We start from the raw sequence: 26287 nt of genomic DNA, 5'->3' as shown, positions 1-26287 counted from the left end.
CCTTTCCCGGAGTCAAAGTCAGAGGAAAACCCCAAAGTGGTTGGAGACTAAAGCATTAATGGGAACCACAAAGGTCCATCTATACCACAGGCTCTTCATAGAGTCCTTGGAGGAGAGAACTGGAGGCCAGGATGGCACAAACACCTCTCAGAGACTGAAAATGGCACAAAGAACTCTCAATGTGGAAAGGAAAATCCAAAGTATCTTACAAAAGTTAAGAATCTCAAAGTATTCATGAGCCCCACTGAGTGTAAGTACAAAGCTCTCAAGAGACTCATTAAAGCAGATAATTGGGGCCATGAATGCACAAACCTCTCACAGAGTCTGTAGCAAAAGGCAAACACCAAGTACCTTAAAAGAACTGAAGTACCTTGAAGAATTAATGGGCCCACTGAGTGTTGTTCCTGACAAAGCCTCCCCAGGGACTAATTACAGCAGATAATTGGAAGCCATGATTGCAGAAACCTAACAGAGACTCCAAGGCCAAAAGCAAAAGCCAAAGTCCTTTGAAAAACCTGCTGTCCCTGGAAGCATGAAGGAGCCCCCAGAGCCATTCCTGACCAAGGCTCCCCAGGGACTCCTTCCAGCAGATCCTTGAGGCCACTGGGATGTGGGCTAGGGGGGGATGCTGAGGGCAGGACCAGGGGCTGACAGTGCCCAGCCTGACTGGGAATGTGGCAGGAGGCCCCAGGACCTCAGGACAAGGTGTCTCCTCACAGCCCTTGGTGGCACAGACCCTGCTGTGCCCCAGGGCACCAAGACTTGGCTTCTCTTTGTTCCCTCCTGTCATCAGTGCCTCCAGTTCTCTGCTCTGCCTGGGGCCTGGGGACACTTTCTCAGTCGTGTCTCTCAGTGGGACCCATTAAAAGTCCAAGAAACTTTGGAGTTGGATTCTGACTTGGGGTTCTGGAGAGGTTTCTGCAGCTCCCTCTCAGGGCCTGATGTTCAGGGCCTGAGCACAAAGCCCCAGAGGTTCATTAAAGTCCTTGTGTTGTGTCTGTGCTGCTGAGCTGGGCCGGGCTCCTGGCACAGAGGGTGATCCTGGTAACCAAGCAGAGCTTCAAAAGCACATTTCTCTTGCTGAGCAGCTCTTCTGCCAGCCCAGCAGGGCTGGGGCACTGCCTGCAGCCAGCCCGGGCACAGCACAGAGGCGCAGAGAGCTTCAATCAGTCAGGGCTGGGAAGGGGCTGAGAAGTGCCTGGGGCAGAATCACTGCCAGCCCTTGGCACAGGAACCTCTGGCTGCAGGACAATGCAGCTGCAGCTCCTGGAGAGATCTCCTAAAGCTGGAACATGCCAATGCCCACAGACCCTGTGAGTGCATTCTCTGCTCATCTCCTGTGCAGAGCAGCCAGGGGTGCCCAAGGCTGTCCTGCAGAGCAGGGTCCTGCAGCCCAGGGCGCTGTGCTGGGCCAGGGACTCTGCTGCCTGCCAGGGACAGCTCTCAGCCGGCCCTGGAGCTGCTCCCAGCGCTGGCCAGGAGCTGTGGGGGGAAGGAGCCACCCTGAGCAGGGCAGGTGCTGCTGCTGAGAGGGGCTGGCTGGGGCAGGGCTGCTCCCAGCTCCAGACCAGCCTGGGCACAGCTCCGGAGGACACTTCCCAAAGAAGGTAAGCCTAGGGTTATAGTTATATACTTAGAAAACTATAATCCTTTATTATTTCTATTAAACTCTTGATTAGCTCTCTTAAACTCTTACTGAATACTCATAAAGTGTTATTATATACCTCTATATCTATAATATTTAATTAACTCTAGTACATTTCTTTATGGTTTCTCTTAGAATTTAGAAAAATAACCTGACTGTATAGATGCATTTTTGAATATTATATAGTCTTTTCAACAGGATGAGGACCTACAAGAAGAACATTTTGGTTTTTGTATGCCAGCAGTGATAACGAAACCTGGGGGAAAAATGTCTTTGGACCTACTCCAACGGGTTGAGCCAGGGGTGTGTAACTGGGACAAGTGAATATTCTTTCGAATGTCCTTGTAAACTATCCTACTTAATCAACCTTAATGAATTGTTGAAATCAGGGGCCAGGTGTGCCTCATCCCCACTGGGACACCTGGAAGTTCCAATAAAGGTCTTGTTTTTACTTCACTGTTCTAACACTGTTGCAAGGGCTTTTTTCTCCTTTAATTATAGACAACAGGGGGTTGAGAGAAGCAGAACAGGTATTTTAATCCCAAATGACAGAACATTCTGAGTTGAAAGGGAAACACAGGATCACCAATGAATGTTTGGACAGAGACTCCAGAACTGTGACTTTGGCTGGTCAGTGTCTCTGCTGGGAGCCTCCCAAAGGGCCTTCAGCCACTCCTCAGCCCTGGGCAGCAGCAGCATCACCTCTGCAGGGCCCAGCAGGGCTCTCCTGAGCTGCCCTTGCCCAGCTGCACACAGAGCCTGCCCCAGCCAGGGCCCTGCACACAGGCAGGTTTCTGTAGGGCTGGGTCGAGGGCACACAGGGTGGGATGGGCTCTGTGAGCGCTGGCAGGGACAAGGCACCTCTCAGGAGGGGATATCCAGGCCCAGGGACATGCTCAGGGAAGGAGAGGGGGCTGAACAGAGCAGTGCTGGGGGAACAAGCCCATCCAGCCCCTCAGCTTCCCTCAGCCACAGGGAATACTTTGCCTCTCACATCTCTCAGTGACAAACTCTGAGTGCAGTAGGAATGCTGGGGATTTCTGACTTCAGAGAGCCATAAATGCTGTGTGGGTAGGAAAAACATTCCCTACATATTTTCCCTGCTGTCCATGTCCTCCAGACTTGGTAGTGCAGATGGTACCAAGCCCTTCTGCACTACGAGCAATTCCCCTGACAAATCCTAATATCCAGCCTTGTCCCTCTGCCACATGGCCACAAACACAGGGCAGTGGGGCAGGGATGGCTCCTCAAGAGCTTCCACACACAGCCCTGGCTGCTCTGGCACACTCAGCCAGCACAGCTGGAGCTCAGGCAGGGACCTGGGTGAAGGTTTTCCAAGAGCAGGAACAAGGGTGTGTGAGTCCCAGCACAACAGGCTACAGGGAATGGCCCAGGTTTGGCTCCAAGCAGCCTCTCCTGACTTGTCCCTTTCCTTTCTCCATGAACAGGTGCCCATGTGCAGCCACAGCAAATGTCCAACAGCAGCTCCATCAGCCACTTCCTCCTGCTGGCACTGGCAGACACGCGGCAGCTGCAGCTCCTGCACTTCTGCCTCTTCCTGGGCATCTCCCTGGCTGCCCTCCTGGGCAACGGCCTCATCATCAGCGCCGTAGCCTGCGGCCACCACCTGCACACGCCCATGTTCTTCTTCCTGCTCAACCTGGCCCTCAGCGACCTGGGCTCCATCTGCACCACTGTCCCCAAAGCCATGCACAATTCCCTCTGGGACACCAGGAACATCTCCTACACAGGATGTGCTGCCCAGCTCTTTTTCTTTGTCTTTTTCATCTCAGCAGAGCTTTTCCTCCTGACCATCATGTGCTACGACCGCTATGTGTCCATCTGCAAACCCCTGCACTACGGGACCCTCCTGGGCAGCAGAGCTTGTGCCCACATGGCAGCAGCCGCCTGGGCCAGTGCCTTTCTCTATTCACTGCTGCACACAGCTAATATATTTTCCCTGCCCCTGTGCCATGGCAATGCCCTGGGCCAGTTCTTCTGTGAAATCCCACAGATTCTCAAGCTCTCCTGCTCCAGTTCCCATGTCAGGGAACTTGGGCTTCTTGCTCCTAGTGCCTGTTTGGTATTTGGTTGTTTTGTGTTCATTGTTTTCTCCTATGTGCAGATCTTCAGGGCTGTGCTGAGGATCCCCTCGGAGCAGGGAAGACACAAAGCCTTTTCCACCTGCCTCCCTCACCTGGCCGTGGTCTCTCTGTTTGTCAGCACTGCAGTGTTTGCCTACCTGAAGCCCCCTTCCATCTCGTCCCCATCCCTGGATCTTGCCCTGTCAGTTCTTTATTCAGTGGTGCCTCCAGCCCTGAACCCCCTCATCTACAGCCTGAGGAACCAGGAGCTCAAGGCTGCAGTGTGGACACTGATGACTGGATGCTTTCAGGAACATGAAACAGCTGGCCAATTTTGGCAAATCATTTGTAATAAAAGTAATCTTTGATACTTCTTGTTGTTTTCCTTTGGAGGTTATTTTCCTTTTTTTTATATTTTAATATTTTCGACAAAAAATGTCATGGTTTGTGGATTTCTCATTTTCATTCTCTTCTCCTTCCCTGTGCCCAGACTCTTTAAATAAGGAGCTGTGCTCTCAGTGGATTTAAAGGAACTAAAGGATCTCCCAGCAGAGTTTTCTGCAGAGATGCCCTTTTGTTGCCTTCTCTGGAGCTGCAGCAGCAACGTCTGTGTGCAGAGCTGGGGCAGATCAATGCTGGCATAGCAGCTGTGGTCCTGCTGACCACACCATTCCTGATCCAGGCCAGGAGCCATTGCCCTTCTTGGCCACCTGGGAACACTGCTGGCTCATGTCCAGCCTGCTGTCCATCAGTCCCTGCAGGTCCCTTTCTGCCTGGCTGCTGTCCAGCCATTCTGTCCCCAGCCTGTAGCACTGCAGGGGTTGTTGTGGCCAAAGTGCAGGACCCTGCACTTGGACTTGTTAAACCTCACCTTGTTGGGTTTGGTTCCTGGATCCAGCCTGTCCAGGGCCCTGTGCAGAGCCCTCCTACCCTCCAGCAGATCAACTCTCACAGACAACTTGGTATCACCATGGTTCCATGAGGCTCCAGAGTGTCCCAATGGTCTCCACAATTCCGTGAGGCCTCCCAGTGACACAATGTCCCTTTAGTTCCATGGGACCCCTTGGTGTCACAAAGTCCCTTGGATCCTTGGGCCCTGAAGTGTCACAATAATCACTGTGGTCCCCCAAGGTCCTGCAGTGTCACAGTGGATCCTTGGTTTCATGAGGTCTGGCAGGGCAGCAATGCTCTCCTTGGTCCCACAGTGTCACAATGGCCTCTTGGTCCCAAGGGCCACCACGGTGTCAAACATGTTTCCTTCATTCCGTGAGTTCTTGAGGAGCAGCACTGGCCCCTCAGTTCCATGGGGCTCGGCAATGTCACAATGGCCCCATCATGACACGAGGTCCTGCTCTGTCACAAAGCTCTGCAGGGTTCCACAGGCACTGCAGGGTCACAGTGGCCTCTTGGTTCCACGAGGCCTCAGAGTGCCACAATGAATTCCTTGGTGCTGTTGTGTCTCAACGGAGCCCTGGTGACACAAGATCCTGCAGTGTCACCAGGGACCCTGGGTTTCATGGGGCACCACAGTGTCACAATTTTTCCCTCAGTTCCCAGAGTCCTTGCAATGAAGCAATGGCCCCTTGGTTCCATTATCCTCAGGCTCTTCCAAGGTTCTCCTTGGTTTCACAGTGGCACCATGGACTCTTGGTTCCACAGGCCCTGCAGGGTCACAGTGATCTCTTGGTTCCACCAGGACCCAGACTGTCAAAATGCACTCCTTTCTCCCATTCAGCCCCACCGTGTCACAATGTCCCCATGGCTCTGTGGTGCCATGTCGTACACAGTGTCACCATGGGCCTCTTAGTGACACCAGGCCCCACAGTGTCACAATGGCCCCTTGCTTCCCCAGGGCCCTGCAGTGTCACAGTCATCAGAGAATCAACCAGGCTGGAAAAGGCCTTGGAGAGCATCAAGTCCAACCTGGGACCCAACACCATCTTGTCACCCAGACCATGGCCCTGAGTGCCACATCCAGTCTTTCCTGAAACACTTCCAGGGACAGTGACTCACCCACCTCCCTGGGCAGCCCATTCCAATGCCCAGTCACCCTTTGTGTGAAGAATATATCCTGATGTCCAGCCTAAACATCCCCTGCTGTAGCTGAAGGCTGTGTCCTCTTGTTGTGTCCCTGTTCCCTGGGAAAAGACCCTGAGTCCCACCTGGCTGCAGCCTCCTGTCAGGGAGTTGTAGAGAGTGATGAGGTCTCACCTGAGCCTCCTCTTCTCTAGGATCAACAACCCCAGCTCCCTCAGTCGCTCTGACAGGACTTGTGCTCCAGACCCCTCCCCAGCCTTGTTGTCCTTCTGTGGACACGGTCCAGCCCCTCCATGTCCTTTCTTGTGGATTTCTCTCTCTTGTGGTTCCTGAAGGTCAGGGTGACCCCAAGAGAGATCCAAGAGTCTTTGCTTCCCTAGCCCGAACACAGTTAAATGAGGAGTCATGGAATGATTTCAGTTGCCTTTTCAGGGTTGTTTATTTCTTCTTATCTGTCTATTCTTTCTCTGAACTGCTGTAGTCTGCCTAGTACAGAAGCCATATCAGTCCGGCCTGGGCGGCTCCCACATTATATACTCAAAACAACATCTGTATGTTTACAATTTCTTCACCAATTCCCATCACCTATGTTAGAAAGTGAATCTCTACCTTAAACCAATAGAAAAGTGTCACTTTCACACCAAGACATGGAGGACAAGAAGAAAAAGAAGAAGGTTGGGAGACAACAAAATCCCTCCATCTTGTCTCCTGAACCCCATTCTAAAGATCCCAAAATTCTATTTTTCCATCCTGTGTTAGTTCAAATATCACACTACTAAAACCCTTGTGACTTGTAATTCATCATCCAGAGTTGACAGCTTTCCACAGGCTTTAATTGAAGCCACAGATGTTTTTTGATTTCTTGCCAGGGTCTCCAAGATCCCTGCCAGGGTCTCAAGACAGCCAGGGCAACAGGCTTAAATTGAAGACACAGATGTTTTTTGACTTCTTGCCAGGGTCTCCAAGATCCCTGCCAGGGTCTCAAGACAGCCAAGGCAATCAGAGGGATGTCCTGGACTCTGACACTTCCTAAATTGGGGACCCCAGAACTGGACAAAGCACTCGAGGTGCTATCCAAGCAGTGCTGAGCACAGGGGAAGAATCACTGCCCTGCTCCTGCTGGCCACACCATTCCTGATCCATAGCAGTGCCAGGGGATGGATGAGGGAAATGGTGGGGAGGGATTGGAGACAAAGTGTTATTGATTGTCAGCCATGAAGGATCTTGATTTTCATCTCTATTCAGGCTGCATTAGAAGGTGCTGGGGGGCAATATCAATTGGACAGAGCCCATATCAATCTATAAACAGGAAAAGAAAACAGGGCAAAATATTCTCTCTCCATAATTTTCAATATACTACATTTTCACTTTGAAATAACTTCTGAAATCTGTCGAAGTAACCACCGAAGGATTGAAAACTTCAGTTATTCCCAGTGGCTTTTCTTGCTTGGGCATTTAGACAAAATGTTTATGAGTATTTCTCACTTAATTCCTGAACTGAAGAGCTCAAGAAAGAAGAAGCCACTGGAGCGGTAAAATTCATCAGCAGCCTCCAAGTGGCTGAGGATGCATCCCCATCAGAGCAGCAACGAGCAGAAATGGGCACAGCTCTGTGGCTGCCCCAGCTCTGGGATGGGCCCTGGGCCTGGAGCAGGAGCAGCTCTGGAGGGCCCCAGGGCTGGGGCTCTTGTGCTGGCCTGGGCAGATGGGATGGCAGGAGGGGCTGCAGAGCTCTCAGCACCTCAGGCAGAGGGGAGCAGGGCAGCCAGGGAGCTCCTTTGGCCTTGGCCAAGCCCCTTCCCCCATGGTGGGGCTGAGTCCTGGCTGAGCTGCAGCTGCTGCTGTGCCCTTGGCAGGGGCTGAGGCCGTGGGGCAGTGCCCAGAGCAGCCTGGGCTGAGCAGAGCTGTGGGGCCAGAGCCGGCTGGGCTGTGCTGGGGAGAGGCCCTTGGTGCTGCCCAGAGCTCAGGGCAGCTGGCAGAGCTGGCAGGGAGCTGGGCTGGGCTGGGAGAGCCTGGCACAGGAACCATCAGTGTCCATCTCAGCCTGGCTGAGCGGGCAGGGGCAGGACTCAGCCCAAGCCTTGTGGGGCAGGGCCAGCACCTGGGCAGGCATTGAAAACAGGCAAGAGCCCCAGAGAGGAGGCTGCTCTGTGCCCTTGGGGCACGGACAGAGCAGGGAGGGGCCCAGGACATTTGTCAGCGCCAGCCTCTGTCTGTGCCAGCCCTGGGCAGCCCTGGCTGCTGAGCCCAGCTCTGCCCTGGGCTGAGTTTGGCTGTGGCCCAGCTCCATCTCCTGCGGGGCTCAGGACCTGTTCCCGGCCATGGCCAGCCCTGGCCGCCTCTCTGCTGGCCCAGAGGCTGGCAGAGCCCGGGCAGGGCTGTCTGTGCAGCCCCACAGGTGCCACGGGCTCTGCAGGAGCTGGCAGAGGCTGCCCAGCAGGGAGGCCATGGGGCACAGAGCCCCAAGGCTGCCCAGGGCCCCACGGCACAGGGGCCGTTCCCAGCCGCAATGCTCCTGTCCTGGGCTGGGCTGCACAGGGGCTGTGGCACCATGGCTGGGCCAGCACAGGGCCACCGAGGGGCCACACAGCCGCTGCCGGGGCTGGCAGCAAGGCCGGGCACAGACAAGGAATTGCTGAGCATGGCCTGCACTGGCCAGGGCTGCCTGTGCCCAAGGCAGAGCTCAGCTGCCCTTGGGGGCTGCAGGAACACTCAGGAGCCCAAAGAGCCTCCATGGCTGTGCTGGAGACCAAGGCTGGAGCAGGGAAATGCAGGGATGCTGTGCCATGGGGAGGGCATGGAATTCCAGCACACACCTCAGCTCTCTGATGATCCCGGCACCGTGCTGGGCCCTGTTCCAGACTGGAGCAGAGCAGATGTTGATGGCACAGGAGCCCTGTGGGGCTGGCAGGGACCTGCAGCTTGCAAGGTGCTCTGCTCTCAATCAGCTCCTCTCTGAGAGATCCAATCCCAGCTCGGCACCTCAGGGCACAAGTGGCACTGCCTGTTCATGGGCACACAGCTGATGTCTGCCTGGAAAGGGGCACCAGTTTTAATACCTTCCTGTTTCCAAATATACAGGCATGTTTTTATTATCCAGGTTACTTGAGTACTTTTAAGAAATGGCAATGTTTTCCCTCTAGGAACAGTAATTTCCTGGAAGTGTACTCATGGCAGAAGGAGAAATATTGATCTTCGCATCTACTTGAGTAACCAAGATTCAGTTTATTCTTTCCTGTCCCTCTTCCTTCAGTTTCCACTTCTCCTTTTAAAAATGGCCTCGTCTAAGGACATCTCTTCACTAGAGCAGCTGCATGTATGTCCTTCCTGTTACTCCCAGATTTATTCCTCCAGATGCTTTCTGGTCATTCAAGTGCCTCTCCACTGACTGGTCTCATGCTTTGAACTTCAGGGACTTCTCAAATTTTTCTGAAGTTAAAATAAATATATAATTATTCAATGCCTTACTTATATTTATACGTATTACACAATTACATTTTCTTATGTCTTTGTCTAAAACTGTTCCTGTATGAAAATCCCTTGGGGATGGGGGACATGTCAGATGCTGCTGGGATATCGCAGCAAGATGAAGGAAGAGCTGTGATGGTTATTAAATTGTTCCAATGTTCAACTTGTGTTTGTTGGCAAGAAACCTTTCTGTGCCTCTGAGTTTCACCAGTCCCTGAGACCAAAGGACACAAACCTGATGAGTTGTGGTTCCCACTGCAGGGGCTGCACTTGGACCTTGGCTCTGCACAGGAGAGCTCTTCATCCACTTTCCCTCTTTTCCTCCTCTGGTCATGGAGGGAGCTCCTCACTTCAGCCTGTGACTCGTGTGTGCAAAGAGCAAATCTGGGCAGAATCGGGGCACGGAGGGTTTGGGGGGACTTTGGGATCTGTGCTGGGCACAGAAGTTTTCCATTTCTCCGAGACTGTCTGCTGTGCAAAGTGGATTTAATAGCCAGGAGAGGAATGACTTTAGGATTTGATGGAGATGTGCCTTCCCTTGTCTTTGGTGGCTGGCAATAAATGAACATCCCTCTGTGTCTGGGGCAGCTCCTTCTCCAAGGAAAGCAGGTGGGAGTTGGAGCCCAGGAGATGAAACCTGCAGGTGCAGCCTGGGCTGGAGGGAGCTCAGATTTGCACAAGGCTGCTCTGAGTGCCAGGGCTTGGATGGGGGAAATGGTGGGGTGGGGGTAGGGACAGTCTGATGGATTGTCAGCCATAAAGGGTCTTGATTTTCATATCTATTCAAACTGCATGAGGAGGTACTTGGATTCAGTGTCAATTGGAGATTGCACTTAGCAATGAATTAACAGGAAAAAAAATCTAAACAGGACCTGAAAAAATCTTTTCTCACTGTCTTTGTAAATACATTCACTGAAATGTGTTGAATTAACCACAATTATTTGGAAACTTAAATCAAATTATTCCCAGAGGCTTGGCTTGTTAATGTGTTCTGGGGCACTGAATTCCTGCACTGAAGAGCTGAATGCTGAAGAAGCCTCTGGAGCAGTAAAATTCAGCAGCAGCCTCCAAGTGTCTGAGGATGTCAGCAGCCCCCACTGAGGCCATCCCTGCCCAGAGACCCTGGGGGAATGGGCAGACAAGGAGAGCGTCCCTGGGGCTGGGGCCGCAGAACTCAGAGGCACCAGCAGCTCCAGCTGGGAAATGGAGTGTGGGATGGGGCTGTGAAAGCCCTGCCTGGGCTGTGCCAAGCAGGACACACAAGCCTTGACCCCCATCCACTAAAAAACTCTCTCAAGGAGACATTTAAAAGGAATTAAAATTAGTTGTGTCCTCTGAGTTGGAGGCACTGGAGAAATACCAATAAGAGATTCTCAGGAGCTCAAAACAAACACTAAAGCAGCCTTTACTGGCAACTTTAGGAAATCGGAGAAACTTTGGCAAAAGTTTTAAAATTATATTCAGTGAACAAAAAATAGTTTTCAATGCATTAACCTGGCCCATTCAACTTCACAAACTCTAAGCCTTTTCAATTTTAAGTTAATCAGCATCTGCAAGAGGACTGAAATAGAAAAAGATAGACAGAGAGAGAAGAAAAAGATACAGAGAAGCACACACACAGCTACCAACTCCTGGATTCCAGTGGTGTTCAGATGTAAATTCCAAGAGGAGGTAGGGTCAAGATGTGCGCTTGCCTTGTGGTCAGCCTTAAATACCCCTTGGCATTCCTGGGCCCTTCCCCCAGGTGGGACTTGGGGTCATTTGGTCACTCAGGAGCTGGGCTGGGGCTCCAGAGGTGGCTGTGGAGCATTGCCTGTGCTGTGCCAGGGACTGGCAGACACTGCTGGGCTGGGATAGAGGCTCTGGGGGGATTGGGATTCCAGGGCAGGGCAGGGCTGGGGTTCCAGGGCAGGGCAAGGCTGGATCTGCCCCTTCCTCCCCTGCACATGAAATGTTTCCAGCCAACAATCTCCCCCAGTCTGTCACAATAGGCCATGTTGGAGGTGGAACCCAAATTTGGCCATGAGCACTTGGAAAATGACAGTTCTTTTCCATAGGAAGGAAAGCAGGGAGCCCCAGTGTTTCAGCAGCAGATGAGAAGAGACCCCCCACATGCCAAGGTCAGCTGGACTACTCAGGTGGTCCCCAGGAGGCAAAGCTAGACCTGTTTCATGTTCCCTTGGTTTTATGGTGCCCCATAGTGTCACAGTGGCACCTTGGATCCACGGGGCCCTGCAGTGTCCTAACAGGGCCTTGATTCCATGGGCTCCAGCAGTGTCACAATAGCCCTTGGTTCGATGGGCTTCTGCAGTGTGGCAATGGCCCCTAGGTTCCAGCAGGCCCTGCAGTGTCCCAATGGTCCCAATGATTCCATGAGGCCCTGCAGTGTCCCAAAGGTCTCCGTGGTACCCCAGGCCCCACAGTGACATGTCACTCCTCTGCTCCATGATCACTGCAGTGTCACAATGGACCTCTGGACCCTGGGGCTTTGCTGTGTCACAAAGGTCTCCTGATCTCCCCTGGCTCCACAGTGTCACAATAGACCACTGATGACAGGAGGCCCCTCTGTGTCACTCTGGAGCTTTGGTTCCATGCAGCCCTGTCCTAGATTGCAAGGCAAGATGTATTCCATTGCCATCTGCTAGAGGTGTGGCAGTTATCTTTCCTTAATTGGGCAGTTTTCTTTATCTCTTCCACAAACCAATCCTCCCTCCAGGGAGACATCAGCTGTTAATGGGCTACTGAATGCCACTGCATGACTGAGAAAAGTGACAACATCCCATTGTGAGATGCTCTGCCCAGAGGGAGGAGCCAAGCATTCCTACCTGCATATATAGTCTTGAGACTCCGGCCTACCAGCACAGCTTTTTCTGTGATAGGTTTTCTGAGGAGAACAGCTGCCTCTTCCACTGCCTCTTCAAAGGAAGACTACACCCTTTTTCAACAGTATCACTGTTCCAACAGAACCACACCTTACACTCCAGGAGGGTTACAGCCATAATTCCCAGTTGGACTGTGGTCAACACCCTGACCCAGAGGGTGTCAGGTTGTATTCTGACTCTGTCAGTGTTGTTTTGGTTCACTGCATTGTTTATCTTTTTTTTTTTTTTCCCTAATAAAAAACTGTTATTCCTGCTCCCATATTTTTGCCTGAGAGCCCACTTAATTTCAAATTTATAACAATTCGGAGGGACGGGGTCTACATTTTTTTTTCCCATTACAGTGGAGGCTCCTGCCTTCCTTAGCAGACACCTGTCTTTCCAAACCAAAGAAAGCCCTGCAGTGTAACAATGAACCTTTGGCTTGATGGGGTTCCATCATGTCACAATGGCCCCTACGTTCCATGCTGCCCTGTGGTGCCACAATGATCTTCTTTGGTTCCCCAGTGTCACAATGGAGCACTGATGACACGAGGCCCCACAATTTCACAATGGACCTTTCGTTCCACAGCCCTGCCGTGCCACAAAGGCCTCTTGGTTTCACGAGGCCCACAGTGTCACAATGGTCCTGTTGGTTCTGTGGGCACCCAGGGGGTCACAATGGTCTCACTGGTGCCGTGAAGACTCCCAGTGTCACAATGCTTTGCTTATTCCGTGGGGCCTCATAGTGTCCCAATGGTCCTCATGATCCCATGAGTCCCCTCAGTGTCACAATGGCCTCCATAGTTCCCTGGTGCCCCACAGTGTCACACTGGTCCTTTGGTCTCACAGGGCCCCACAGTGTCACACTGGTCCTTTGGTCTCAAAGGCCCCACAGTGTCACAATGTCCACAGTGGCAGTGGATTGGAGGATGTAATTGCTACTTCTCTAACTTCACTGGTTAAACAAACAGTCCAGCAATTCTCCCTTCTTATAAAGAAGAATGTACAGCAATTATTATTTACATGAACAGTGCATGAGAAGTCTAGTAGAAATATGTAAAAGTTAGGAGGCAGATAAAATTTTAAGGTAACTTTAAAACATTTAAAAGAGCATGTTGATATTACACTGCCTTCCTGTGATGTCGCACATGCCTGTGATGTCTCACAGCCTCTTGAGATGTCACAAGGACATTCCTGTGATGTCACATGACATCTCTGTGATATCACACAGACATCTCTGTGTTGTCACACTGCCCCTGTGATGTCACATTCACCCTGCAATGTCACAGTCGGTTCTGTGATGCCGCAGCCTGCTGCATGATGTCACACAGCCCCTGAGGTGTCACACAGTGTCCTGTGATGTCACACTGTTTCTTTGATGTCACACAGCTCTCCGTGATGTCACACAGACATTTGTGTGACATCATATTGCCCCTGTGATGTCACACAGCTTCATGTGATGTCACACAGCCCCTGTCATATCATACTGTTGCACTAAAACACAAAATAACTCATGTACTCATATTAAGATTAAAAGAGTAAAAGGAAGTGTCATGGTTTGACACTGGCACAATGCCAGTGCCCCCATGAAAATGTGATCTCTACTTTGAATGCTGTGAAGTGGAATCTAGAATAGAGCAAAGCAGGCCTAAGCTTAATAACAGGAAAAAAACTTTATTAAACTACTACTACTAAAGAAAAGAGAAAACTAAAGGAGGGGGGAAAAAAACCACACAAAGATCAAATGAAAACCTTGCAAAACATTCCTCCCCCCACTACCCAACTCCAACAAACCACAGTGAGACACAATCTGGACCCCAATCAGGTTTCCACCCTCCAAGCAATCGATACTCAGTCCATCGAGGGAACAGAGTCTCTCCTGTGCCACAGACCCCCCAAGAAACACAGCTCCACATCCTGTGTTTCCATGTCACACATGGCACCGCCCGGAGAAAAAGTTTGCCATGGTGACCCTTCTCCTTGCCATGCACAGTGCTCTCACCACAATGCATGGATGGTCAGACTGCTTTTAGGATTTTTCCTTTTAAGGATGCCCTGTCAAGAGGGGAGAAAACAACAGTTCAGTTTTTCATTGTTTGGGACCACAGTCCCCCCCATTTTCCCCTGGGGCCGAGGGCTCAAGAACAGAGATCTTCTTCTCTTCTCTTTCCTTTCCAGGGCAAGGGGGCGCCACCACAAACCCCCTAACCTTTTCTCTGTTCACTCTAATTTTGTCTTTTTCCCAGCTGAAGCAGGTCTCTTGATTCGCTGGCATCCTCCCAAAACACAGTCCCTCTTGAAGGAGAAGATTGGTTCAGGTTGTGGCTAACACGGAAAAGTCCAGCCAAAAGCCACTCCTTGTCCCCCTCCCATCCAGAATTCCTCCTTCCAACATCCCATCCCAGGGTCCAAGGTGTCCCTCTTCCTCTCTTTCAAACCGAGGAGGGGAAAGGAAAATTCACAAAGCTTTCATTTTCTCAAGAAAGGGTTAAAAGTCTGAACTCCCAGGATGGCTCGATGCCCGGACATCCAGCAACTCCCACACGACTGGGCACTTTGCAGCAGCTCCCCCCCGCTCTTCCTTCCTTGCGGCTTTCTCTCTCCCTCTCGGGAGAGGAACTCTGGGGGGGGAAATGGAGACATCTCAGATTTCTTCCACCCTTCCATCTGCAGGGCCCAGCCCGGTTCCAGTCCTTTCACCACCCTTGGGGCTTTCGGCCTACCTTTCTCAGGCCATGGGCTTCCCCTCCCCCACCCAGCTCGTGGCTGGGCAGGGGAGGTCTGCACTGCACGCTGACCGGAACTGAAGAGAGCGAGTTCCCCTGGGAATTTTGCTTTTAACCCCTCTGTGTTCTCAGAGGCGTGTCTACTTTCAATTGGTCAATATCTAAATTGACCCCTTCCTTCCGGAAAAAATTATCTTTCCGTGTCAAACCACGACACTCCACCCTTCGCCTCTGAGAACACAGACTACAAAAAAATCATTATCAAAATTACATTCAACACATTCTACATAAAACAGAAACTTACACTAAATCTCCACCCCAATTCATCTCAAAACCCAACACATGCTTTGCTCTTATTCCTCCTGATCCCATTTCACAACATTCACCTTATCACCATCTTATCTTATCTTATCTTATTTGATCTTATCTTATCTTTTCCCGGTCAGGGAACCAAATGTCATGGTTTGACACTGGCACAATGCCAGTGCCCCCATGAAAATGTGATCTCTACTTTGAATGCTGTGAAGTGGAATCTAGAATAGAGCAAAGCAGGCCCAAGCTTAATAACAGGAAAAAAACTTTATTAAACTACTACTACTAAAGAAAAGAGAAAACTAAAGAAGGGGGGAAAAAAACCACACAAAGATCAAATGAAAACCTTGCAAAACATTCCTCCCCCCACTACCCAACTCCAACAAACCACAGTGAGACACAATCTGGACCCCAATCAGGTTTCCACCCTCCAAGCAATCGATACTCAGTCCATCGAGGGAACAGAGTCTCTCCTGTGCCACAGACCCCCCAAGAAACACAGCTCCACATCCTGTGTTTCCATGTCACACATGGCACCGCCCAGAGAAAAAGTTTGCCATGGTGACCCTTCTCCTTGCCATGCACAGTGCTCTCACCACAATGCATGGATGGTCAGACTGCTTTTAGGATCTTTCCTTTTAAGGATGCCCTGTCAAGAGGGGAGAAAACAACAGTTCAGTTTTTCATTGTTTGAGACCACAGTCCCCCCCATTTTCCCCTGGGGCCGAGGGCTCAAGAACAGAGATCTTCTTCTCTTCTCTTTCCTTTCCAGGGCAAGGGGGCGCCACCACAAACCCCCTAACCTTTTCTCTGTTCACTCTAATTTTGTCTTTTTCCCAGCTAAAGCAGGTCTCTTGATTCGCTGGCATCCTCCCAAAACACAGTCCCTCTTAAAGGAGAAGATTGGTTCAGGTTGTGGCTAACACGGAAAAGTCCAGCCAAAAGCCACTCCTTGTCCCCCTCGCATCCAGAATTCCTCCTTCCAACATCCCATCCCAGGGTCCAAAGTGTCCCTCTTCCTCTCTTTCAAACCGAGGAGGGGAAAGAAAAATTCACAAAGCTTTCATTTTCTCAAGAAAGGGTTAAAAATCTGAACTCCCAGGATGGCTCGATGCCCGAACATCCAGCAACTCCCACACGACTGGGCACTTTGCAGCAGCTCCCCCCCGCTCTTCCTTCCTTGCGGCTTTCTCTCTCCCTCTCGGGAGAGGAACTCTGGGGGGGGAAATGGAGACATCTCAGATTTCTTCCACCCTTCCATCTGCAGGGCCCAGCCCGGTTCCAGTCCTTTCACCACCCTTGAGGCTTTCGGCCTACCTTTCTCAAGCCATGAGCTTCCCCTCCCCCACCCAGCTCGTGGCTGGGCAGGGGAGGTCTGCACTGCACGCTGACCGGAACTGAAGAGAGCGAGTTCCCCTGGGAATTTTGCTTTTAACCCCTCTGTGTTCTCAGAGGCGTGTCTACTTTCAATTGGTCAATATCTAAATTGACCCCTTCCTTCCAGAAAAAATTATCTTTCCGTGTCAAACCACGACAGGAAGTAACAATTATTTTTTATTTTTGTAATATATGAAATTTAAAAGTGGCAATGGATTGGAGGATGTAATTGCTACTTCTCTAACTTCACAGGTTAAACTAACAGTCCAGCAATTCTCTCTTCTTTTAAAGAAAAATGTACAACAGTTATTATTTACATGAGCAGTGCATGAGAATTCCAGTAGACATATGTAAAAATTAGGAGGCATAGAAAACTTTTAAAAGAACTTTAAAGCATTTAAAAGAGGAGGGAGATATTACACAGCCTTCCTGTGATGTCAGACACCTCTGAGATGTCACACAGCCTCCTGTGATGTCACACAGCCTCCTGTGATGTCACACAGCCTCCTGTGATGTCACACAACCCTGTGATGTCACACAGACATCTCTGTGATGTCACACAGGGCCTGTGATGTCACAAGGACATTTCTGTGATGTCATACAGACTCCTATGATGTCACATGGACATCTGTGTGATGTCATACTGCCTCTGTGATGTCACACAGCTTTCTGTGATGTCACACAGCCTCTTGTGATGTCACATTGTTCCACTAGGACACAAAATAACTCACACACTCTTATTAAGATTAAAAAGTAAAAGGAAGTTACTTTTATTTTTTATTTTTGTAATATATGAAATTTTAAAAGCGGCAATGGGTTGGAGGATGAATTTGCTTATTTTCTAACTTCACTATTTAAACTAACAGTCCATCAGTTCTCTCTTCTTATAAAGAAGAATTTACGGCAATTAATATTTACATGAACAGTGCATGAGAAATCTAGTAGACATATGTAACATTAGGAGGCATAGAAAACCTTAAAAATAAATGTAAAGCCTTTAAAAAGCATGGTGATATTACACAGCCTTCCTGTGATGTCACACGGCCCTGGAGATGTCACACACTCCTGTGATGCCAGACAAACATATCTGTGATGTCACATCCCCATGATGTCACACGGGCATTTCTGTGATGTCACACAGCCTCATGTGATGTCACAAGGATATTTCTGTTATGTCACAAAACTTTTGTGATGTCACACAGCCATCTCTGTCATGTCATAGTGTCCCTGTGATGTCACACTGACATCTCTGTGATGTCACACAGCTCTCTGTGATGTCACACAGACATGTTGGTGATGTCACACAGACATCTCTGTGATTTCATAAAGACATTTTTTGTGATGTCACACTGTTCCTTTGATGTCACACAGCTCTCTGTGATGTCACAAAGACATCTCTGTCATGTCACACTGCCCCTATGATGTCACACAGCCTCCTGTGGTGTCACAGAGACATCTCTGTGATGTCACACAGCCTCTGTGATGTCATAGATCCAGCTCTATGATGTCACCCTGTGATGCCATACAGTGTGTAAAGATTATTCTCCTGCACGGTGGGGGTGGAGGGAGGCAGAGATCTCTGAAGCTTGCTCTTGGGGAGAGAGGTTTATTGGAGGATTCAGGAATGCCCAAGCCTCGTGCTCTCAGGCGTAGCACGTGGCTGGGCCTCAGAGGGTGGGGGAGGGGAGAGACAAAAGGAGAAGGGTTCAGGAGAGGGAAAGCCCCAGGAGGGCAAGAGGGGAGAAAGTCCAAGAGAGGGAGGAAGTCCAAGAGAGCGCATGGCCCCTCGGAGCCCCCTTATCAGGGGCTCCTAGGTGGGCTGGGACAAGGCATGGGCCAATGGGGTTACAGACTCTGATGTTTTAGGGGCAGGTACAGAGGTGTGGGATGAGCCACAATCTTTTGGGGGGTGGGATGGAACAGTCCATTTCACTCCAGGATTCATCCAGGGGCAGAAGTAACGTTCAGCTAGCTAAGAGAACAATCATATCTATCTATCCTCTGCAACAATACAGCAGTGCTGTGATGTCACAAAAGACTCCATGATGTCACAGTCACCCTGCAATGTCACAGTCTGTTCTGTGATGTCACAGCCTGCTCTATGATGTTACACAGCCACCTGGTGATGTCACAACACTCTCTCCCATGCCACAGAGCCACCCTCGATGATGGCAGAGTCTGATCTACGGCCTCACACCATATTCTGTGACATCACAGCCAGCTCTGTGATGTCACAATTGCCTCAGTGATGTCACAAAACCATCAAGAATTCAGTTACATTGAAACACTGAAGTTTCTTGTACTTTGAAAAGATCCCTGTCAGGGACAGGACTGAGACAGTGTCCCCAGGCTCCAGTCAGAGCAGAACACTGGAGGCACTGATGAGAGCTGGGAACAAGCAAGGGAAAGGTGTCTCTGGTGCTGAGCAAACCTGGATGTGTTTCAGGAATGCAAAGGGCCCAGGCCTGAGCCCCAGCCCCTGGCAAGGCAGATCCTGTCCCTCCCTCATTGCTCAGGGCTCTTCCCGGGATGGGCACTGGCATGTGGGGATGTGCAGTGCCAAGGGCAGGACCATGGGGCGGCCCCTGCCAGGCTGCTGAGCAGGGACAAGGAGGCACTGAGGCCCCAGGGCTGCAAGGGTCACTTGTCCCCTCGTGGCCTCAGGCCCAGGGCCAGCAGCCATGGCCAAAGGGCTGCACAGGTTGGCTCTGTCAGGGCCTTGCAGCTGCTGCACATCCCTGAGCCCTCTGCAGCCCAGGCTGTCCCACGGTGTCCCTGCCCTGAGCCTCTGTCCCTGCAGGCTGCTGTCATCCCCCTTCACGAGTCTTTTCTTTCTCTGGCTGTTCTCTGCCATGTCAAAGGATCCACCACCTCTGGAACCACCCTTCAGTCCTTCCCAGGGCTCTCCTCTGCTGTCCTCAGTCTCCACCCCACTGGGCACAGAGCTCCTGTGTCCCTCTAGAGTGGTCAAGTGCCTGAGGCCAAGAGCACCCGCGCAAGAGGGACAGTTCTTTTCTACAGGAAGGAAACCACAGAGCCCCAGTGCTGCGTCTCACCCTTGAATCCACGGGGACAGATTCCCTGTGGAGCCCGGCCAGCTGGGCAGTGGGGCGAGGCAGGCAGAGGGAAGGAACTTCTCCTGGGATCCCGGGGGGCTTGGAGAAGCTCCCACGTGAGTCCAAAGACGAGCTGGTCCCACAAGCAAAGGAAAGAGATGCTCTCCCTCAGGATTAGTTCCAAAGTTTAATGAGGGCCTGGAGAGATCCCAGGCCACATCTGACCTCGAAGGGCCTCCAGAGCAAGAGAGAGCGGGCCCCGCCCAGAGCAGCCAGGTATAGGGGTGCGGGGAAAACCGAACAGCCAGCGGGGGAACGACATGGGAGCGGCTCTCGGGGGGCAAGGCCTCAGAGTGACCACTGAGGAGGGGGTCGGGGAGGAGTCCCAGCCAGGGTCCAGCTACCTGGTGACCCTGGGGGAAGGATCTGGACAAAGGGGAAGGGTCACCAGGTGATGGACACATCACCTGGGAGGAGACAGGGGTGTGGGTTGGGGTTTGATGCACATACAGGTACTGATGGGAAAGCTGGGATGAACCAAACAGGTACAAAGAGGGGATATGTAGGAACAAAGCATTATGAGGGGATATACAGTGCAAACACAACTCTACAGGGGTCAGCCTGACAAAGGACAGGTTTAGAAGGAGAGTGGGAAGAAATTCTTTTTTGTGAGGTTGGAAAGACCCTGGAACAGACTGGCCAGAGAAGCTGTGGCAGCCCCATCCCTGGAGGTGTTACAGGCCAATTGGACAGGGCTTGGAGCAACCTGGCATAGTGGAAGGCAGGGGACATGGAATGAGATGGTCATTAGTTCCTTCCTAACCCAAACCATTCTAGGATTCTATGACTGGGCTGCTGAACTTGGCCAAAAGAAGAGCCACATTGCCCAGGTTAAGTGAGCAGGGGGATTAGAGCCACCTGTGTTTGCCCTTTAAATCCCTTCCAGCATCAATTAAGATTGTTGTGATAAAGAACAGGACAGTGCTCAAACAGTTGCTGAAAGCTGTTCTGGCCTCTGTCTCTGGGTATGGGCACAAAGGAGCCTTTGTTCTTCTTCAGTTGGGCTGAAATCTAAATCTCAGCCAGTGCAGCTCAGAGGGTGACACGTGCTGGCCACTGGCCACTGGGGCCACTGTGCGGACTTGTTTTCAGAAAAATGGGAGATGCAGAGGAGAGGTTCCTGGATACAGTAACTCTACCTACACCTGGAACTGAAGCATCTGCCCAGGGATTTCATATTCACCATCTGGGAAGGAAATCAAATCAGGGCTTGCTGATTTTCGTGAAGTCAAACACCTGGGATTCACTTCAGACTTGCATTTTCCTGGAATAATTCAACACAAGCACTGCATATTTATACACAGGCACTGGACTTTTCTGTTGTTTGATGAGACTACAATTTGTCTTCCTCTTGTGGTTCCTGCAATCCTTCCTCTCCTGAGGTTTGCAGTTGAATTACCAACCTCTACCCCAGGAATATTTATCTGACATGTTTTGGATATTGTTGTTCTTCAAAGGAAAGCAAGCAATGTGAGTTTAAGCCAGGCCTCTTCCCCGGCAGATTTTATTGGAACCAAGTCCTGCCTCAAACCAGAATCCAATCTCATCTCCATTGTTGTGTACGTCTATTAATTTTCTCATCTTTGCTTTTCCATTTCTTATTACTATGCAGCTCAGTCTTGAGCAACATCATTCAGAAGTACACAGAAGTAACATACTGCTGCTTTCCTATTCATATCTGCTTGTTACCTAATCCCACCCAGCTCTCTATGTAACATCTGCTTTTACCTGGGCAGACAGGTGTGATTTTTAGCTGCAAATACTGCAAATCAGGGATGCAGAATTTCTCCTTACTCTGTGAATCTGATCAGGGCCCTTCCACGTGTCACCGAACATGTGAATTCTCCCTTTCTCCCAACAACCCCCAGTGCTGGTTTTGGCTAAGATAAATCAGACAGTGCTGTTTGGAGTCACTCCCCACCTATTTTTCCATCTCATCCAGTGGCTGGGGTAGGATGGCTGGTTGGGCTGTGCAGACATTGCACTGCACCTTCCCCTGCTGGTGCCCAGTCTGCATCAGGGCAGGTTGGATGCCACTTGGGATCCATTCTTTGTCATTCCATGTGATCCTCCATGCAGTGGGGATAAAAAGCCCAGCACTGGGGAACCCCAGGTGCTGCAGCAGGGATATTTTAGGGTGGGAAAAACTCAAACCGAAACCGACAAAACCCAGAAACAAACAAACCCACGCAAAGCAATCAAACAAATAGATTTAAAAAATCCAAATAAAACCAAAGGGAATGAGGAGTTAGTACTAGTTTTGAGTTCATCACAGCAGGCAAGTGGCTGCTTTCCATGGGATCACCATAAAAAGCCACAGATAACAGCTGCTCCAAAATACACCCAACGGGAGAACCATCAAAGTGATACATAGCAACTCTGGGGGCAGCTCCCCATGAAGGTGAGGGATGAGCACACAGTGGTACAGCTCAAGCCTTCCCCAGCCTCCAGGCTGCTCTTTGCTCCTGATGTAAGTGCCTTGCAGGACTGTGGCCCCTCTCAGTGCATTCTAAATCATTCCCACAGCTCTCACTTGAGCCACTGGCATGTCCAGAGCGAGATCCAGGCACAATCCTACTGCCTGCTGAGCCTCTCTGGGAGATCCTGAGCTTCTTCCTGCCTAGACCCACAAAAGAGCTCAGGCTCTCCCTGAACTGGGTTTTCAGGGAAGATTTCCATGTTCCTGCGAGATATGTTCATCGTTCATCAGGCTATGCCCAGCCTGGATCAGGGTAGGTTGGATGCCACATGGGATCCATCCTTTGCCCTGCCATGTGATCCTCCATGCAGTGGGGATAAAAAGCCCAGCACTGGGGAACCCCAGGTGCTGCAGCAGTGATATTTTTGGGAGAAACACGGAGCTGTGCATGGCCAGCTTGAAGTCTGCACTGCTGTGAGCACCAGGCCTGCCATGCTGAGCCCAGGGCCACAAGCAGTGCTCACCCTGGCTGGGACATTGAGTCCCAACATGGGATCCCATGGGACAGGGCTCGCTGGGATTTGCCCCTGCAGCTCCCCAGTGTGTCCAGAGAGACTGCAAGGAGACAGTGACTTCTGTCAGTGGGACCCTCTGAGTGGGACAACCACTCCTGCGGTGGCTGTGCCAGCTCCTTCACGAACCTCCAGCCCTGGAAACATGGAGCAAGTGGAAACCGCAACTTGGCCAATACTTGCCTGTGCCTGAAGCAAATGGAAAGAGAACTGGGTTGGGCAAAATCACGGTTGTTTATTTACAGAAGAACAGCAATGAAAACACAGAGCACATTTAGATTTGTAAGAATATTTGTAATAACAACAGTTTATAGAAGGTATATACCTAAGAACATATCTAACAACAATATTTGAAATGTATTTACAGAAGAAAAAACAAAGCCCTAAAACCTATATCCTAAATGCAACAACAAACTGTAAAAACTATGTACAAAAGTGTGCCATCTCTGTCTGGGATCTCCATCACTCCAGGAAGAAAAGCAGGTGCCATGGTCACTGCAGTCAGGCACAGAGGGCTCTTCCGTGTGTCCCCAGGCTGGCACAGCGGGACTCTGCTGCCAGAGCTGAGGCTGGCTGGGTCTGGGGGCTGGGCCCCAGGCACTGCCATGGGGCTTGTGTGGCCCAGAGCAAGCACAGGACAGGCTGGGCATGGCCACCAGAATCCAATGCACTGGGTACCATGGGCCTGAGCAGGGACCACCCAGCCCAATCCCGCCCCAGCCTGGCTGCAGGGAACCCACTGTGCCTGTGGGGACCACATGCCTGTCCTGCTGCTGGCATTGGTCTTCATCGCAGGACCATGGCCTCCTCTTCATCTTCCTCATCAATGTCCATGTCCTCGGTGTACTCTTCCATGTCCACATCCATTTCCTCTTCCACATCCACATCCACCTCCATCTCTTCCTCTCCAGTCTGTTCTCCATCCACCTCCATCTTCTCCTCCTTATCAATTGGTGTGTCCACCTCCATCTCTTCCTCTCCTGTCTTTTCTCCCTCCATTTCCATCTCCTCCTCTCTATCAGTTTGCGTGTCCACCTCCATCTTGTCCTCTCTGCCTGCCACAGCCTGCAAAGGTAGAAAACCTCAGAGTGGGGTCCCTGTCCCACTCCATCCCCCCAGAACTCCAGCCCGCCCGGGCAGCTGGGGGGATCTGTGGGAACCCCAGCCTTGTTTTGGGGCCGCATGTGGTGGTGAAATTCCTCCTCCAACCCGTGCTTCCAAAGAAAAACTCCGCAGGCTTAGCTGTTCGGTCTCAAGGCAGTTTATTGCTAGTTATCTAACAGATTATGTTCTTGGACTGCAGCTATTTGATCAGTGGCCTGGGTAGAGGCACACACACACCCTGACATCCTCTCTATCTGCTGTCTTCTTCGTCTCTCCCTCCGCCCAGGGTTGCTGCTATCTTTTATAAGATATATTACGTATAACATGTTTACAATTATTCCCCAATACCTACTACCTACGTTGCCAAGTGTTTTTCTACTCTAAACCAATCTGTGAGTGCCAACATCACCAAGAACATGGAGGAGAAGAAGAAGAAGGAAGAAGGGTGGGTTCAGCCCACTTTCCTCCATCTTAGAACTTCTGACCCCCATGTACAAAGTGAAAACCCCCCTGTACAATACTAAAAAAATTTCCCCTCTACTTTGTAACTACTTTTACTATACTATCTAACCTTTTGTGATTGCTTGTTCCACCTCCAAAGTTGGTAATTCATTCCATGGCTGAAACTCAAAATCACAGTTGTTTTTCAGCTGTCTGCCAGGGTCTAGAATGCTTCTGACCAAGGCCTGGAACCTCTAAAAATGTCTGAGAGACATTTTGAGTTCCCACATCTCCCCTCCCTGTTTGAACCAGAAACACCTGCTTTGCCATGTTGTTCAAGGCTCTTTGAATGCACATGAAAATGCATGGCAGAACAAGTAGAACTACAAACGCTATAAGAATATATAACACTATTTTAAAAAGTTTTTCCACAATGGTGAAAGATTAAAAAAGCCAATGAAATCATTTCACCAGAATCTTGTAAGTTTCTTTTTTCTCAATTTGCTGATACTACTTTGCATTTGTTTCATATTTTCATGAATAGATTTTGAATGATCAAGCAAGTTCATGCAGCATGTCCCCTCAAATTTTTCACATCTGTGCCCGTGTGACAGCAGCAAATAACCAACTGCCGCCTTGTTCTGAAGCACCGCTTGTCTTGCACTGCTGATATCTGTTAACATGTCACTCAGTGCAGATGAAATGGCACGATTATGTTTACTCAATCCAGCATGCTATGTGGTCCAATTGTGTCAAGGTCACCCCCAACGCTGTTTTTGGGGTGAGAAAATTGCTACTGCAATTCTCCGAGCCTTGTCCCAAATACAGACATCATTATCACAATTTGGCTATATTGTTCAAAGGACCTTTTCTCTTTCCTGTGTGTCTGCTCCTTTAAAGTTTTCAAATCAGGTGTTATCAATGAGAGCTCCTCAATGCTGCATGGACTGCTTTTGACTTTTGCAGGGATAGCAGGCCAAATTCTGTCCCCGCAAATGAAAAAACATTCCCTTCAGTAAAGTGGCTGGGTGTTGAAGGGATAGTTTGCTCATCGCTTTGGTGTGATTGCACCAGGATGAAGCATTTCAATAAAAGAACTGATTTGGAATGATATCTACTATCTGATTATCTATCTTTGCCACTCTCAATGGATTGAATTCAGTACCAAATCCCATTTTTGTCGATCCAAAAATTTCCAACTTTGGAGGTGCAAAGTGAGCCACAGGAAGGAACTGTGTCCAGACACGCCATCCCTCCATAGGATCCGAAAAGGACTTCAGAACCTTTTTGGAAGGGTGTCCCCTGGAATTGGACATTCCTTCACTGGCACACCTACCAAGCATGTCAAAAATTGTTTCCCCAGTTCTGAATGGGTCAGGCAAATGCTGTCCAGACCCGCTGCCTTTGCCAAAGTCTCCCACACCTTTTCCCTTGGTTGTCTCATGGGAAAACCTGTCCCATTGCCCAAGGCAACAAGCAAAGGAATGAAGCACATGAACACTATCTGTCTGAACCCCATGTCCATGTCCCCAACCTCTGTGAGAAACCCCGCAATGCAGCAACATCCAAACAACACTTGATTCCCCAGAAAAACCCCAAGTCTCTGAGTTGCCAATCGTTGTCTGATGAGACGTCTGCAGCGTTGCTGTCCATCTTTGTCTGCGTGCTTGCTTCTCTGCTTCTCTGGTCCATGTTCACTGGCATCTGTACCCGATGAGGTTTCACGTGCCTTGCCGACACCCACTTCGGTGCTCGTTCTATAGAAATACAAACAAAACCCTTGCCCCAAGTTATTAATGTAAATGAACTTTCAGTTTGTCCTGACTCTGGGTTTTTGACCAAAACTGAAGAATTTTCCCTTAGCACTGCTCGTGCACTGTTTGTAAAATGTCTGACAATTCACATACAAAATTTTGTTCAACTGCATGTGAGATGTTGCTCCTGTCTCCTCCTTTTCTGTTTATCCAAATGGATTTCAAGGTATGATATATTCTGTGGTTTCTCCTGTATGTCATGATCCAAAAATTGCTCTTGAAAATGTGTGAACTGAAACATAAATTTGAAAACATATCAACTGAAACACAAATGTTTTCAAGCTTCTCAAAAAATGCATATTTTGTGACAT

At 50.2% G+C, this 26287-nt stretch overlaps 1 protein-coding gene and 1 long non-coding RNA gene across 2 annotated transcripts; one reads left to right on the top strand and one right to left on the bottom strand.

Annotated features, from left to right (window-relative positions):
- The first annotated feature begins 2784 nt into the window (after positions 1-2784).
- Positions 2785-4559, top strand: LOC110468559 (olfactory receptor 14J1-like). Its single transcript, XM_021526578.4, has one exon. It carries the CDS (start codon positions 3117-3119, stop codon positions 4095-4097), a length of 981 nt encoding a protein of 326 aa, XP_021382253.3. The 5' UTR covers positions 2785-3116; the 3' UTR covers positions 4098-4559.
- Positions 4560-13749: 9190 nt separating this feature from the next.
- Positions 13750-17760, bottom strand: LOC146764436 (uncharacterized). The gene is made up of 2 exons (XR_014950738.1): positions 14819-17760; positions 13750-14716 (listed from the first exon to the last, which is right to left on the bottom strand). It is a non-coding gene; the product is annotated as an uncharacterized LOC146764436 (long non-coding RNA).
- Between the last annotated feature and the right edge of the window lie 8527 nt (positions 17761-26287).

Source organism: Lonchura striata, chromosome 33 (genome assembly GCF_050655825.1).
Source record: "Lonchura striata isolate lonStrDom1 chromosome 33, ASM5065582v1, whole genome shotgun sequence".
NCBI lineage: Eukaryota > Metazoa > Chordata > Aves > Passeriformes > Estrildidae > Lonchura > Lonchura striata.
The sequence above is the reverse complement of the archived record's forward strand: the minus strand, read 5'-3'. Positions and strand labels throughout refer to the sequence as shown.